Source organism: Passer montanus, unplaced genomic scaffold (genome assembly GCF_014805655.1).
Source record: "Passer montanus isolate IOZ18808 unplaced genomic scaffold, ASM1480565v1 scaffold86, whole genome shotgun sequence".
NCBI classification, from domain to species: domain Eukaryota; kingdom Metazoa; phylum Chordata; class Aves; order Passeriformes; family Passeridae; genus Passer; species Passer montanus.
In genome coordinates, this window is record NW_024373923.1 from 1,075,924 (window position 1) to 1,092,670 (window position 16,747).

The window sequence follows — 16,747 nt, forward strand, 5'->3', positions numbered from 1 at the left end:
AGGAGTACCAGCTACATCTTCCAGGGTAGGATGCCTCTCATCTTCATGCAGGGATTCAATCTAATTTAATGTTGTCATCACAGATCCCTCAGTACTTGATGAACAAGTGGAGCTTCTCCAAACAGTGAGTTATCCCACCCTAGGACATCAGATCTAACACTGGAAGAAGAAATTACCCTCTTGGGTCATCTTGCATCTTCCTATATCTCTCTCCACTGACTATAAAGAAAACTTAAATTAGCTTAGACTACACAATTACTTTTCATGTGATGAGATCATCTCAAAGCAACCCTGTCCTTTCCTACAAGGTGCCAGAAAGCCAAATTGTTATATATATATATTTTTTTTTTTAAACCTTACTTTTGGGTACATCCATGGGGTTCAGGCTGCCAATGAGGTCTCTGACATAGAGCCCATCCCCATCCTCCTTGCTCAGCCAGTTGTTGCAGGGGAAGTAAAACCTGAGGTGAGGTCTGTTCATGTCGGTGACGATCACACGGTCCAGGAACCACCCCGCGTTCAGTCCGGTGTTGTCGTGCTCAATCCTGGAGGAAAAACACCCCTGCTTCAGCATTCCGGTTCAGACTGGCTACTAGCACCATAATTTTGTGGAGTATTATTTACTAGGCAAGGCTAGAACAACTGTACACATAATTCCCGTTTATGGCTGCCTATCCAAAGAGTTTCAAGGAACTTATGTGCTTTTACAGGGAATATTAAAAATAACAGCCTTCCATATGGGAAGAGATCACAGGTGAGTCTGTGAATCTTTTATCTGCAAGGAGATGCTCACAAACATACCTACACCTCCACATTCATTCAACATATGCCTTCATTCACCTTGCATTGCATATCTAAAACATAAGGTACTCCCTTCCCACCCAGTACCCCTCCTGGTCTATTTTCCTCTTGCGTTGTTTTAACCACCTCTTCCCAGCTTTCTTTGTACTACTTACTAATTTTAAATTTTTTAACAGTCAGTCAGACAGTGGTTAAACATTATAATTATCATTTACATTACACTAAGTTAGAAAAAGTGGATGGCAAACCCCATTTACCTCCATTGGGACATAAAACCAGTCCTAAACTTCTTTCCCCATGATTGCATATGACAGAAATACAATTCTTGGTGGGGAGCATGGATACTTATAAGCAATACCGTAGGTGATTTCACACTTCAGTTCAAATCTTCGGCAGTAAACAAGCTTTTACCACCCCTTAACTTCACCTTGATGGGAGCACGTTAAGAAATAATGAATAAAACATGGCAAAGCTTAAACCTCTACAGCCTGTCATCCTATTAGCACCTCACAGAGCAGGTGTTGTGGTAGCAGCGTTGTGCAGGTACCTTATTTTCTTTATTTGTCCGACGTTATTGGTTTTCACTCGGAACACATCTGTTTTGCTCCTCTCAAAGGCCGTGCTGCTCCTGCAATGCACATGCATCAAAAGGAATGGTGAAAAACCAGCAGCCTTGACAGCAGGCACGCAATTGCTAGCTTGTAAGGATAAAGAAGTGTCATTCCTAATGCTGGAAAGACCCAGTTTTCAGTGCCCTCTCCCCAGTGACAGGTTTTGGATGCTCTAGGTACTGACATTCAGCAGACTTTTTTCCTTCTCAGACTCCAAGAGCTCTTCCAGAAGCTGATGCAGAAGCTTTGGGGGACATGCAATATGCTTTTTGTCTCAGAGTCCCACTCCCAGACATGTCCTTTCCTGGCATCCTAACCTCCAGGCATCAAGCAGACCTGCTCCTGGTGGTGGAGCAAAGGGCTCCAGCAAGTTCCCTGTGTGGCCACAGATCTGCCCAGGTCTCAGCCAGAGATAAAAGCATCCAACCACATCCAACTTTCCAGGCCCATCTCCCATCACTTTTTTAAACAGCTACTGAAATTTTGGTGCTTCCTCCTACAATTTGAATCTCATTCCAAGTAAAACAATTGTAGGCAGGAAGTAGTTTGACTTTTTTGGGGAAGTGTTAAATGTGCAGTTTGTATTTCCAGGTGCAAGTGCCAAACAGAAAGTGTATTGGCCCAGGTCAGGGGATGTAGAACTTAATTCCCAGTTCTACCTGTAGCCTGAAGTGTGATCCTTGGCAAGCAGCTCTGTCCTTTTCTGAGCTCGTGTTTTCCACGAAAACGCTATGAATAACATCAAGGCAAAGCTCTGAAGGCACAGCCTCTCCCACCTGCCCTCCCCGATGGGCTCCCACTTCCCTTGGGCTGCTAAGCACGGCTACGGATGATTAAACACAGCAAAACCCAGAAGTTGTATTAAAATGAACAAGAAACCACAGCACTGGAGCGGCGCAAAGCCACGGTGACAAGCGGTTTGCACGCAGAAAGTTAATGAATATTAATAATCCCAGCAAGGGGGTTTGGCTTTGCTTGCTGCTCTTCACGCTGCTGAAGGACCTGCATGTGCCTTGCTCACAGGTCATTTTGTGTTCTGCTAAACCCAGTCCTAGCCTTCCCCCTCCTCCTCCTCATCCTCCTCGTCCATTCTGCTGTTTCACTCCTGTGCCAGGCACAACACCAGTGTAAAAAAGGCTAAAATGGTTAACCTTGCCGTGAAGACAAGAGGCAATTAAACCCAGCTCAGCCTCCCCCAGCCTGGCTGCTGGAGCGAGCACAGCCAGCGAGTGCAAGGCAATTAGTCTGTCAGGCTTGAATGAGCATCGTAATGACAGCAGCTTCTCCCCGCATTGGCTCGGGGATCGATGCGGTGCTGCAGACTGCTACGGAGATGGCATGAAAGTATTAAGTGAGAATAATCAGCCCAAAGCCCTCAGTGCACCAGTCCCACTGGATGCTGGTTTGTGGCGGTCCCACCACCGTGCTGGGGTGGATGCTGGGGAGCAAACCTCCTTCTGCTGGGCATCCAAAAGTGCCCGCTGAGCAGATGCTCATTGCATCCCAAAACAGCTTGGGGAAGCATTGGAAAACGTGACCCAGCCCAGGAGTCAAACCCCTGGGAAGTCTTGCTGTCGAAGGGTAGGAAGAGTTCTGACAAGTCTCTTCCCCTGAGATGGATCTGCAGCACCAACAGCAACGGGAAAGAAAGATCCAGCCCTTCCTTCTAGCACTGCCAATTGTGTGGGGAGGGAGGGAGTGAGGGAATACCCCACAGTGAATAGCTACACTGAAAAAAAGAAAGACTGAAAGAAAAGGAGAAATTACAGCTGGACTATGTCAGAGTCTGGTCCAGGCTAGGACTAGGATGGGATATTCACAGCCAGATTACCATAAGGAACTTGTTGCACCAAACAATGAGGCACGCTGGCTTGCACAGCCCTGGTGACAAATAAAGCAGGAAAAATATGACTTGGAAATTGCAGCACTAAATTTGCAATGTTCAGGCTTGACTGGGTTTGAGCCCAGGGATTTTAGACCATAAGCTTAGTCTAAGGATCTTCTGAATTTCACTAGAGCCTGTGTAATTTCATTAATCTGAAATAACAGGCCAGAGCAACTCCAGAAATATGTTTTGCTTGGGTTTGTTATTTGACATGTTTGGTTGGCTCTAGAAGCTCTATTTTTTCCACATTCTGTTGCAGCATTTTGTAATGCAAGAAACATCCAAGGAGCTTCATCAAAGACTAGTATACAAAATTCTTATATATTTATATATTTAATTTATTTTTTTTTAATCTGAAGCTGTTTTCAGATTTTTTTCAGCTGAATAATTGCCTGCAGGCTGCACTGCTTGTGGTGCTGCAAATGTACAATCATTCAGAACACTTTGTTCCCTGGTTGGGTTAGTGGTGCTGCTAAAAGTCTGCAAGAACTGGTACAAATTCAAGCGCAGCATTTTTAAATCCCTGCTTTTATCTCCTCTGCAAGCCATGAGCACAGACCCCAGAGACAGTGCCATGAGAGTTTTGCCACTTCTTGGTGTGTTGATAACCAGAAAGCCTCGATAATTGTTTTGTTTGCAAAAAAACCCACATAGAATAAACATTTGTACAAGTATTTTTTTTATTAAGGTGAATTAAAAAGAGTTGACCCCATCTAAATAAAAGTCACATTTGAAAGGGAAATTTAGAGTGTTTGTAGATAAAATTCTTCCCTTTTGATCAGCTAACAGCACCCTTTTCACAGGTGAGTTCTTAGGAACAGACAAAACCTGGATATTGATCACAGCAGAGGCATAAAAATAATGACCTTCAGCAGTGATGGAGCAACCTAAGCCAATTTACCTTTGAATCCCTGCTTAACAATCATTTAAGCTGCCTTTGCATTTTGTGTTTTACCTGAAAATGCCTTGTACACACAGAACTGCCTGCAAAAGCACCATGGATTAAGGGCTGCACAGAAGCACAAAAGTGTTATTCTGGACGTCAGTTCAAACAAAATTTTTAAAATGCTCCATTAACCATTAGAAAGAGTCAGCTCTTGGTTGCATCTCCCTGAAATGCTGCCCACAGGTCTGCCTGCTCCTGCCATGGATGTTTAGCAGCAATTGGAGGAGCCGGGTTTTGGGGATGATTTTGGAAGGTCATGCAGCCCAAACCATCCTAAAGCCTGCCACTCCCTAGAAAAAATAAATGCTCTTGGTTCACCTGCTGGGTGAGGGGAGTTTCTCATGCACTATGGGAGGGCAGTGTAGAATGCCACGGAACCACAGAATCATTTGGGTTGGAAAAGCCCTCCAAGGACATCGAGTCCAACCATTCCCATAGCACTGCCAAGGCCACCACTGACCCATGTTCCCCAGGTGCCACTTCCACGTGGCTTTTAAATCCCTCCAGGCATGGAGACTCAACCACCACCCTAGGCAGCCTGTTCTGCAGTTGGACAGCTCTTTTGGTGAAGAAAATTTCCCTAATATTCAATCAAAACCCCCCCTGGCCCAGCCTTGGAACCACAGAATCATTTGGGTTGGAAAAACCCTCCAAGGACATCGAGTCCACCCATTCCCATAGCACTGCCAAGGCCACCACTGACCCATGTTCCCCAGGTGCCACTTCCACGTGGCTTTTAAATCCCTCCAGGCATGGAGACTCAACCACCACCCTAGGCAGCCTGTTCTGCAGTTGGACAGCTCTTTTGGTGAAGAAAATTTCCCTAATATTCAATCAAAACCCCCCCTGGCCCAGCCTGAGGCCGTTCCCTCTCCTCCTGTCCCTGTTCCCTGGAGCACAGCCCGACCCCCCGGCTGTCCCCTCCTGGCAGGAGCTGTGCAGAGCCACAAGGGCCCCCCCTGAGCCTCCTTTGCTCCAGGCTCAGCCCCTTCCCAGCTCCCTCAGCCTCTCCTGGGGCTCCAGCCCCTTCCCAGCTCCATTCCCTGCCCTGGACACGCTCCAGCCCCTCAGTGTCTCTTGTCCTGAGGCCCCAGAGCTGTCCCCAGAGTTTATGTGTGTCAGAGCTGAATAGAGAGGGACAGGAAGGAAATTTCTTCCCAAAACCACACAATGAACCCTTCTCCCTTCCCCATACATTTGCAATTGCTAAAGTGTTCTCTCTTCATGTCCTGTTTCCATGTAGGATTTCCCTTCCACCTTTCAGCCAGTACCATCTGTAAGGGTGCCATGAAAAGGCGTCAGGGATGAGCACTGGTCTGTCCCCGTTGTTTTCCTGGCTTAAAAGTGCAGACAGCTTCCGTCATCCTCAGGTTGTCTGATACACATCATAGGCTGTGTGGACCTGTGTTATCAGGCCTCTGGCTAAGATGGCATCTTGCCAGAAGATGCAAAAAGTATTGGAAAAATGCTGACAATGTGTTGGCCTCATACCTCTGTCCCTCCCTACACATCCGCCATCGATCACTCCTGGAGAGAGGACATTGTCATGTACAAACTAACTACAAAAAATCCCCCATATGTTCAAACCACAGCAGCTCTTAGCACAGAGCTCCAATAGCAGCATCATTAACCTGCTCCTTGGAGCAACAAATACTCCAGGGAGTTTGGTCTGCAAATATTTAGCCAAGGCTGCTGTCATGAAGCTGACAGCATCAGTCAGCAGGTGGCTGGAAATACCACGTGAGGCAGCATACGTCCAAAACCACTCCAGATGGAAAAGGAACCAGCAGAAAAAAGCACAGCCACTGTCAAAGTCTGTACCAAGGACATTATCGACCAGCAGAATGAATCCTGCTTCATCAGGCACTGAAAAATTGGTGACAAACCAGCCCCACTTGAGAGAGTTTAATTGAATGAGAAGAATTGCTCAGGCTGTGGCAGAGTGATGACACCCAGGAGCCAAACACCCAGCCAAAACCATGGCAGTCTGAATTTACCCCAAAACTTTACAAAGTGCCGTAGGACACACAGACTCTGCCTTATCCATAAGCATTCCAGGTACAGAATCAGACAGCCTTAATTACAGACATTGAGTAAGTGCTCCTCCACTTTGTACTGCATGGAGCAGCATCATCTTAATATCAGACATTTTCATCTTTGGTGGTGTGATTTGCATAAACAAAATAAAGTAGTGGTGTTTAATTTAGATAATCTTAGCTATGCTTTATGATAACATCATTGAATCATAGAATGTCCTGGTTTGGAAGGGACCCTAAAGATAATTTCTTTCCAACCCCACTGCTGTGTGTGGGGATGTCTTTGTTATCTACAGTTTGGCTATTATTTTCTAGAGAAACTGTATGCAAAGCAAACGGTGCCAACAAGAACAGTGCAAAGGTTGCTCGGTATTTCCTAGTATTAAATTACATTTTTAATTACATTAGCTTTGCCAGATTGAGGTAAATTTTAGTCAGTTGAAAATTTTCATCGCCTTCCCATGGAGAAATATTTTTAAATTTTTGATGAGAATGAGCTCAGGCATTTTTAAGACTGACATTAATGAGTTGGGATAGGGGCAGGGCTTTGAGCAAGACAGAATGGTTGAGCTTGTTCCAGGAATACACCTTACTCTCATCCCAAGGGGAAAACTGGCCAGGTTTTACCGTCTGAAAAATGCAGCTGACACTTGATCAGCAGGGACCTGGGAATAGCAGCTGAATTCCCTTAAAAGTCTGGCTATTTTAAGCAAAATCCTGTTTTTCTCTCTAAGGCTTGACCTTCCTTGTAGTTGTACCACCAGCTGCTGTGTTCATAGCTGCTGGTGGATTATAATTTATACATATGCCAGTTATACCCACTCTTATATTTAGGTTGTTCAACACCTCCGTCTAAGCACGCTCAGGTATTTTATTCCTGAAATACTAGACATAGGCTGGCTAATAAGGCTGAGCAAGAGAGAGGGAAAAAATTCCCACTTAGTTTCTTTTTTGGAAGTGAATACGGACTCCAAATGTGCTGTTACTTAACACTGTCCCAGACCATTAAGCCTTCAGAGAGCACTGAAAGTGCTGCAGAATTGTACAGGCATAAATCAGGACACAGTCAGATACATAAACACCTGTAAAATGGGAACCATCCCGTGGCATTAAAGGAAAAGGATCACAGCTCCTCTCTGAAGCAGCACTTCAGCAGCAAGGTGAGAATCCTTCCCCCTCTGCACTTGGGGTTTGTTCCCTTCCTGACCTCAACAGCCCTTTGTGCACTAACTGCCTAACCCTTCTTATTATATTAACTGCTCAGAGTAAATACGTTCTCTTTCCTCTATTTATTAATTTATTCCAGAGAGGTTAAATAACAAATTCAGATCTTCATCCACTGGGCTTTTGCCTTAATGGTATTAAGGCTCAAGCATTATCGTCTTCTAAAGACTATCCTGTACATACTCTGCAATTCATATTTGCTGGCTTAAGGAACAGGAAAAACTCTGTATAATCATCCAAGATCAGGTAGAAGTGACTGCCAATTAATTGCATTCAGCATCAGAAATGAAAAAAAATCCTCTGTATTGTCATCAAATTCAGTAGAAGGCCAGCTGTCACCAATTATTTCATCTTTCTTCCACATTGCCATAGCTGCTAAATCTTCTCTTAACTCTTTTTTCCTCAAGGTAAAAACCTCACTATGATATTATTTGCAGTTGTCCCCAACTGGACCAACTAAGCCTAACACTGAAAAGTTACACTAGCAGGAAAAACATGGATTTGGACTAAAAACTGTCAATGAGCTGTCAGTGGCACTCCTAGGTGAGGTCTGTATGATTTCCCCATGCTCACCCCGGTGGTTAGCACATGAACATGGAGAAATAAAATACTGTGGAGCACTCTTTGCTCAGAGTTGGACCACAGAGCATCAATTCACGCCTGTGGGAGAAGTTTTGACAACTGTCAAAATGCCACCAAGCAAAGCCTTGGTGCTCACCCTCATGTCTGTGATGGAGCCAGTGGAAAGAAACTCATTTGTGGCAGTGCTTTTAGCTTCTGGCTGAGCTGTACCTGGTAAAGGGTGGTGGATGGGGAACTGAAGAGTTGCATGAGCTGGGTTTTGAAGTGGGATTTTGCCAAGAGCTTCTGGGCCCAAGCAGCTCTTTGTCAGCACCAGCAATACAGTCCCCCCAAACCAGCAGACAGTGACTGCAAAGGAGGAGTCATCCCAGCCACACCCAGGCACTCAGCACTACTTGTCTGAACCTCTTTTCCAAAATAAATCACATTATCACAAGATTTTCATGTTGGAAGGGACTTTAGGCACCTTAAAGTCCATCTCATTCCACCCCCTGCCATGGAAAATTGTCACTGCCCCAGGTTGCTCCAAACCCCATCCAACCTGGCCTTGAGTATCCCTGCCCCTGCTTCTCTGGACAACCTATACCAGGCCTCACCATCCTCACAGCCAAGATTTCCCTTCTAATATTCACCTAACCCTGTCCTCTGATATTTTTAAGCAGTTTCCCCCTTGTCCTGTCACTCCATGTCCTTGCTTGTAGCTCCCTCTTTGGAACTCAGCTCTTGGCTCAGATTTTGAGTGCTGTGACTTCCAGAACCAATGTTCCTCCCGGCCAGCCATGGCAAAGATTTGTGTCTTCCACAGTTACCATTTTGTTGGCCAATGTTGAAAACACACGACATTTCATCAGCTTGCCATGTCCTCCCCTTACAGCCCATGACAAAAAGACCTGAACAGTCATGTCTTTCACTACCAGCACACAGTCAGGAAAGAAACAGGAAAAAACCCATTCTAACCAGAAGCCGAAGTGGTAGTACCATCTTTAGGCAATGCATGATATTTTAGCTGTCTGTCATACATGGGGAAATGTAAACACCTATAAAATGTCATGCATTTGCAGTCATAAGTGAACTCGTGTAAACATGTAGTTGAAAGATGCATGAGATTCCATCCTTTTGCCATATTCACAAAGCTGCATAACAAGTTTGGGGAGGGAGTGGGGGAAACTGACTATTTCATTATTTTATTCATAATTAGGAGGCAAGACTATCAATTAAGCAGGTCTGAAGGCACTCCTAGATTTTTTTCTCACTGTTCCTCGATGGAGCACCTGTAAAGTGCCAGGCTTTGCTTAGAGACACAGAAATGTTGCTGATGTTTGGGAAACCCCCAGTGGAAAGCTGTAGTTGCAGTTCTAGCGGTCACCTCCTATGGGACCAGTTTCAAGAGCCCTGAACTGCAGAATGTTGGCTTCCCAAGCCTTTCATCCTTGCTTTCCACACCTCAGCCATCTGCTCACTACAGCAACAGGGACCAAGCCCAAAAGGCTAACTCAGGTCTTAACAAACTCAGAGTGCTGCTGCTGCAACTTAAAATAATCTCTGAGCGTCCTTTCTTTTTCCCTTTCACAAAATAAAAGTGGTGAGAGCAGGAGGAAAGAGGAGGCCAAGTGCCAGCAAAGACCACCTGCACAACCAGCAGCATGTTCAATGCCACAGCTGATGGACATCTTTTGACTACTCTAAAGGGCATAGAGTTTATTTATTAATTTTTAGGGTAATATTTGGGTTCTTCCCATAGCCTTGAGCAGATGAGTGCTTTCCCAATGAAATGGCTATTTATGTAAGTGCTGACCACAAGACATCTGCTTTGCCCTAGGAAGTAGATGTTGCCTTGATGGTTTTGCCAAATACTACAGGGCAGGTTTGGAAGGTGGGAGCTCTTTCCCCACTAGAGCTGCTGCTGCTGCTGCTCCCAGCTCTGTCACTGACCTGCAGTGGAATCACGTTCCCTTTTAGGTCCTTGCCTCATTTTCCTTCTCTGTTACATCAAAGAAAATGGCATTCTACTTTGTCAGTTTGTTGGGATGTCTGGATGAGAATCACACAACAAAAACCAAAGCATTTCATATAGACATATAAAATACAATCAGGAAGCTCTCCCTGGTGTTTCTAGAAATTCTGGGATAATAGAACTCCTTTGGCTAGCTCTGGTTTCTGAATTTGAAATATGGCAAACAGGGCTGAAATTTCATGTATTTTCTTTACCATTCCCATATCATTTTCTTTACAGACTCTCATGTTTGAGTTGCTTCACTGGGAAGAGAAGCTCTTTTGAGGGTAAAATTTAAAATAGCTGCAGGTACCTCTTGTCGGTGCTGTAGAAATGGAGAAAATGTGAAGTTACCGTGTGACATTAACACAGGATTAATAATTCTGAAACACATTTTCAAGAAAACCAAAACAATAAGAACACTGAAAACCAGAGACACACAGCCTCTCCCACACCTTCTGGAGAAGGGATTTCTGCCTTATCTTAGTGCAATTGCCTGACTAAGGGGAGGTTAGTACATGCAGAGCTGGTATTTTGTTAGAAGTAATCTTGCTCTGATGGGAAATGAGCACCTGCTGACCCTGATGCTCACTTTGTAAAATAAAGAAAGAAAAACCCAAACCAAATCAAAACGAAAAGCTATTTATAGAGTCAAAAAGCATCTCAATAAGTTCTTGAATTATAAAATATGGCTCCCACTAAGTTAAACATAGTGGTAAGGAGTGAGAAGATGCATCCATAGGATGGTGTTGACATCAGCTGTAGGAAAATAGAACAGGGCCACCAGAGTGATGTGCAACTACAATGGTGTGCAGCAAGGCATACAGCAGATAGGATGGAAGCAGTCTAAATTAGGAGTCAGCTTAAATTCTTCCATTTCTGCTTGCCTCACATTTCCTGTGGCTGGTTGTAGGTGTTCATCTATCAACATTACTTCAAACCCACTGAGTTACTGTTCAGACTCATTCAAGGACATTTCTGTCTGTACCTGACTAGCATGGAGACCTCTGTGGGATCTAGGCATGGGAATATAGCTCATCATGCCCACTTCAACAAGCAATGAATAGTCTCAGCTCCCAATTTGGGAGCTCCAAAATTAAGCTCTAAGAAAAGCAAATATCCCCACACCTTGCAAATATGAGCCTTATATAACATGGACTTCCACCTACAGAAGGGAATGCAGGTTTGCAATGGATTGGGCATGAAATACATAATGGCAAAAATTCAGATTTTCCTGGTGATCTTAAAATACTGTATAGATTTATTCCCTCCACCTCCATCAGCATGATATGATGTTTTATCAAAATGCTTTAACAGTCCCTGAAGAGCAGGCCTCAAAGATACAGATTTCCTCTCAGACACTTACTTGCTGGTGAGATGAGTCTTGGGAGTGATGCCGTGCTCTCCAAAGAGAGTGACAAAGACGTTGGCGTCGGTTCCTGCTCCCCGGACATCTCCTGTCACTGTCACCACCTCGTAAACTGTGGAAAGAGAAAAGAAACATCAGGACAAAGGGAGAGAGCCTTCACCCTTTATAGATCCAAGTCATCACCAAACCTGAGCTGATAAACACACCCTAGAGATGCATCTGCCCAAAGAAACCCATGTCTTGGACAGGGCGTAGTGAACCCAGCTATCAAAAATCATCACATCAAACAAAGCTGCTGGAGATACTTTACATGGGCAGAGGGGGACTGGGTTAGGATGGACTTTACTGCAAATAAAACACTTCTCTGTGAACATGCTGCCTCTCCTACCATAACGCATGAGCATGTGTTACACAGAGCAGATGAATTTATGTGAAGTGTTAAAGCTGTTGAGCCACTTTTCATTTATGCACATGTCAATGCAATGCACGCTTTCCTGTTTGCTCTGATAAGATATTTGTATGGAAGCTGGGACATCACTACAGCCAGGAATTTTGCATTTTGGTTGTTATGGAGATTTTACCAAAGACAAAATGGTAAATCGTGAGGAGAATCACAGGATGTCCTGAATTGGATGAGACCTGGAAGGCCCCAGAAAATCTCGCTCAACAGGATATCTTTCACAGGACCCACAAGGGTGATAAAATCCCATCCCTGGGATGGATCCACCCCAACAATCCCACCCTGTGCATCCCTGGCAGGGTGTCCAGAGGCTCCTGGAGCTCTGGCAAACTCAGGGCTGTGCCCATTCCCTGGGGAGCCTGGGCAGTGCCAGCACCCTCTGGGGAAGAACCTTTCCCTGATATCCAAACTAAACCCTCTTACAATAGGTAGGAAAACACTTAAATTAGAGTCTCAAAGCTCTAGCTATTTATCTTTCCAAGCAGTAGACTGAGTGACAGCTTTATTTACACACACATATATCTTCTTGGGAGACACACGAGTTAAAAAGTGCCTTTTACTCAAGTGGCATGACAAGATCCAATGGCCAAAAGGCAGAGTTAGACAGATTCAAATAACAATAATTCTGTAGTCAGACATACATTTCTTAGGATGATGAGTGGTGTTAGAACAAGACTTGAGGCTTAGAAACAGGTTACTTTACTGAAGGACATGTCTTGGTTGGCTCAACAGAGGAGGAACTGGAAGAAATTACAAAACCTTGCCTGTGGCCAAGCTATGCACCCTGATGGCTCTTTTTGGTTTCAGACAATGTGATGTTCACTATCTAGTGATGGCATCTCAACCTCAGACCTATCAGCTAGAGAAAAGGCTGTACTTTCACCATTCTTCCTGCACAAACTGATTGCCAACTATGGGATTTCTTACAACTAATGCTGTGAAAATGTGCCTCTTTATGGGTGCATCAGAACAGTTACACATTAGTGTCCATCTCTCCCTCACTGCACCACTAATCTATTATCTTCATATATCTATTCTATTCTATTCTATTCTATTCTATTCTATTCTATTCTATTCTGATGTATTCAAAAGACACAAAAACCATATTGTAACTCTGCTCTGAGCATCAAATGTTTTTCCACAATAACACTCTTCCCTCAAAACATCATCAAAAAGAAATTTAGTCACCATTGCAACCAAAAGAGCAAAATGCAGGGCACTCATGTAAAACTGATTAAAAACTATTCTTTATTTCCATCAGCTCCATTGCACTGAGAAAAAAAAAGTGCAATATTTTCCTAATCTCACCTTCCCATGAATATAAATAGGAAAGAAAAGAGGACATATTGTAATAAATACAGGAAGTTGTGATATGTGCTAGGCAACATTTTAAGCATCCCTTGGGTTGGTGTATTTCATTTACAGGCTCAATGGAAGAGGAGATTTGTTTGCAAAAATAAAATAAAAAAAAACAAAAACAGGAAGAATATGGGATCCACAGCTTGCACATGAGTAATAAGTACGAGCAGTGTTTTCATTTCACCTTCCTCCTGTTAGCATTCCCACATGCCAACAGGAGATGGGCTGCAGTGGCCCTGCTTGAAAACAGCTGGCTCACCTCAGGATATTGCTGTGCTCATCCACAGCAGCCTTTTATTCCTGATCAGCTCAAGGAGCATTATGACTTATCTGTGCCCTGGAAGCATTTGTCACTGTCGCTGTGCTACAGGCACTGCCAAAGTGGCAGCTACAGCTCAGCACCCCTCTGCAAGCTTCCTGCCCGGTCCAGTTGACAGATAGTGTTTGGTCAAAGGTTGGACTCGATGATCTTGGAGGTCTTTTCCAATGATTCAGTTATTCCATGATTCCAAGTTTTTTTAGGGAAAGGGACCTTTAGGCATTGTCTCTTCTTTCACCACAGAGCCTAAGAGAAATTTGCCCCTGTTCTGGTTTTCAGCGGTGAGGTCAAGTCATGCTCAACTTTGTGCTGGTATGCAGGTATTTTTCATGTGAGAAGAGGAAAAAAACCTCCACAACAATCTGTAAGTTCCCTTAGAGAGACCTTTCAAAAGCTCAGAGATTTTTTCTAGTGAGCTTTTTTTACTGCTATAAAAGTGCTAGGCGTTATATGTTCATATAACAAGAGTCTGCCATGCTAAACTTGCCCATCAAGTGAAACTCATTCTTGAGCTGATCTGCTGCACCTGTGCATGTATTGACATCACCTCATCTATACAACCAATCTTAATTTCCTTGCTGAAGTTGTTGAAAATAGCAGAAAATTATCTACTCCCACTTTTCAATCCCTAGCAAGTGAGGTGATGGGATACAGGGACATTGTCTAAGACAAAACCCACCACCAAGCCACAATTTCCCCCCCCAAAAAAATCAAATCCCTCATATGATTTCTGCAATGGGAGTCTCACAGTTGTAAAACAACGACAGCCCAAGTAGATGGGTTGCCCTTTAGGTTCACAACCCCAAAAGCAGCCTCCATACCCTGCAGTGGGCAGGCAGCACATGGATGAGTAGTTTTCAGCAGATGTCCTGAGCCCTGCTTGATTAGCTCATGACTTTACCAAGCATACACTGTGGTTAACACCATTTTAATTAACTTTGTATTAAGGCACAAAAGGAGGGTCTGGGTTGATGACATCAGCACATCACTGCATTTGACACATGTCACAGGGCACTGCTGGAAGGAGGAAGGAGCCCTGACACCTCTTTTCCAGCATTACAGCTGGATGGCCAGCTGTGCAAATACATGATGGCCCAGATTTCCAGTGATGTCATGGAGCAGGGCCCATCATTTCCTTTGCAGGAAGAAAATTAAAGTTTAATGCTAATATTGATGCCAGCTCGTTTTGCAAAAGGCAGGAGAAAAAAATGCAGATTATTTAGCCACTTCCTTCAAAGGCATGGATATTCAGCATTATAGATTCAGGATTGTTTCTTCTCTTTGCATTTTTTTCTATAATTTTTAATCAACCCCTGACAGCTAATTTGTGTCAAATTTGCTTTGCAATTTGAGGGCCCAGAAGGCAGAAAAGGCAGAGCTGGGGTGGGGATAAACATTTTTTACCCCAGCCCCTTTGCTGGGAGCAGCACTCATGATATAGTTCAACAAGAACTGTAGGTTAGTGAGATTTCATAACCACCCTCAAGTTTGTTCCTGAATAATTGGATATTCTGGCTTTGAGAGAGCATGTCCAGTGCTAGCAAATCCCAAGCATAAACATCTTGTATTTAGTGATTTAGGATGATAAAACTGAATTAACTAAAAAGCTTGAAATCAAATATCTGTGGAAGTTATCTAACCAAAGCTGGCATCTAGGTTAGAGGGATCAAATTTACTACTTCAATGCTCCAGTTTTGAAAGAAAACATTAGGAAAATACAGAAATTGAATTCTTAGGTATCCTCTAAACTTCATACATTTTCCAGCCAAGTTCCTTACTTCCTTTTTGGATGACCTCATGGTATTTCTAATCCTCCCATTCTGAGTCCCTGTTTTTCACACTCTCCATCACTCAAAAGATACAAGTTTTCATGGAGGGTCCACCCCCATTATTATTTTCTGGATCATGGGCACTAATGCTCACCAAAGACTTTCCTACATGGGGCCTCTTCAGAGCTTTGCAATAACTTTTGGCTTCTGCAATGTGAAAAACCAACTCCTTTTACATGTCCCTGTTGTTTTAGCATATTGAGATATGCTTTGGCAGAGGCTTCTTGGCCTCTCTGTGCACGACTTTGCACCCATGATGCCCCTACTTCCTTCTTGGTCAAACGTAAGGTGCAAACCATGACATTCCCATGTCTCCAAATACTTTCACTGGTCATTCACCTCCCTTCAGACATGGGCAGGATTCCCAAAGGTCTTCATCCAAGTGGTCAGGTCATGAAGCCAGCTCCTGCCATTGAGCTCCTGCTCTAGTGTAGGGTTTCCCTGCCTGTGGCAGAGGCTTGGAATTAAATATCCTTAAAGGTCCCTTCCAAGCCAAATCACTCTGTGACGTGTGTGATGCTCCTTAATGCTTTCCCTAGCCATGTTGGCTGAGTTTATGGCAGCCCCTGGGTAGAGGAGCCCCACAGAGAGAGACCACCAAGGCAAGACTGGGCCCCGGTCTGTTCATCATGCTGCTGGGCCCCTGCTCACAGGAAGCTCCTACATCAAGGTGCTTTTAGGTGGCCACCAAGGCAAGACTGGGCCCTGGTCGGATCATCATGCTGCATGGGCCCCTGCTCACAGGAAGCTCCTACATCAAGGTGCTTTTAGGTGGCAAACAACCCTGCCCCAAGGTCAAAGTGAGTCTATTCTGAGTGCTCAGATCATGGCCAAGTTACAGAAATACAAAGTGTTAGTATGGGAATGGCTGACTTTCAGCCCAGTCTCCAAATCTTGCTTTTCTCCCAATAGGCCGGGCAGAGTCAATACAAAGCTTTAATACACTTACTGATACAGGCTCTTTTGTTCCAAATATTATCTCAATCAAGTGGAATTTAGTTCACTTATCTCCTCTGGTAGATATTGAATCCCCAGCTGACTCCACTGCTCAGCTATCCTGCACGAAGGCTTCAGAAGCCAGTGAAAGTTCCAGCAAGCTAAACAGAGCTGATTTCCTATGAACTGCAAACCCATTACTGCTTTTCTCAGGCAAATACAAGCTCAATAAAGGAAATTACAGACAATACTTTCTTTGTTGAAAATAAGCATTCAGAAATGGCCATTTCAGGAGCAGGATACAGACAGCATAAAATCAGTTTTCAAGTTACGTTGCATCGCTGCTGGAAATACTCACACCCGTTTCCTTGCCTTGCAGGAGGAGATGATAAATATG

The 16,747-nt window shown here is 44.1% G+C and overlaps 1 protein-coding gene across 1 annotated transcript in view; it reads right to left on the reverse strand.

The window, feature by feature from the left end:
- Positions 1 to 16,747, reverse strand: part of LOXHD1 (lipoxygenase homology PLAT domains 1) — a 149,898-nt gene that overhangs the window by 122,421 nt on the left and 10,730 nt on the right. The window contains exons 2-5 of the mRNA XM_039733354.1: positions 11,445 to 11,559; positions 10,392 to 10,403; positions 1,349 to 1,429; positions 361 to 545 (exon numbers count right to left, since the gene is read on the reverse strand). Of these exons, the coding sequence (XP_039589288.1) occupies positions 361 to 545; positions 1,349 to 1,429; positions 10,392 to 10,403; positions 11,445 to 11,559 (393 nt within the window). The remainder of the gene's footprint in view (positions 1 to 360; positions 546 to 1,348; positions 1,430 to 10,391; positions 10,404 to 11,444; positions 11,560 to 16,747) is intronic.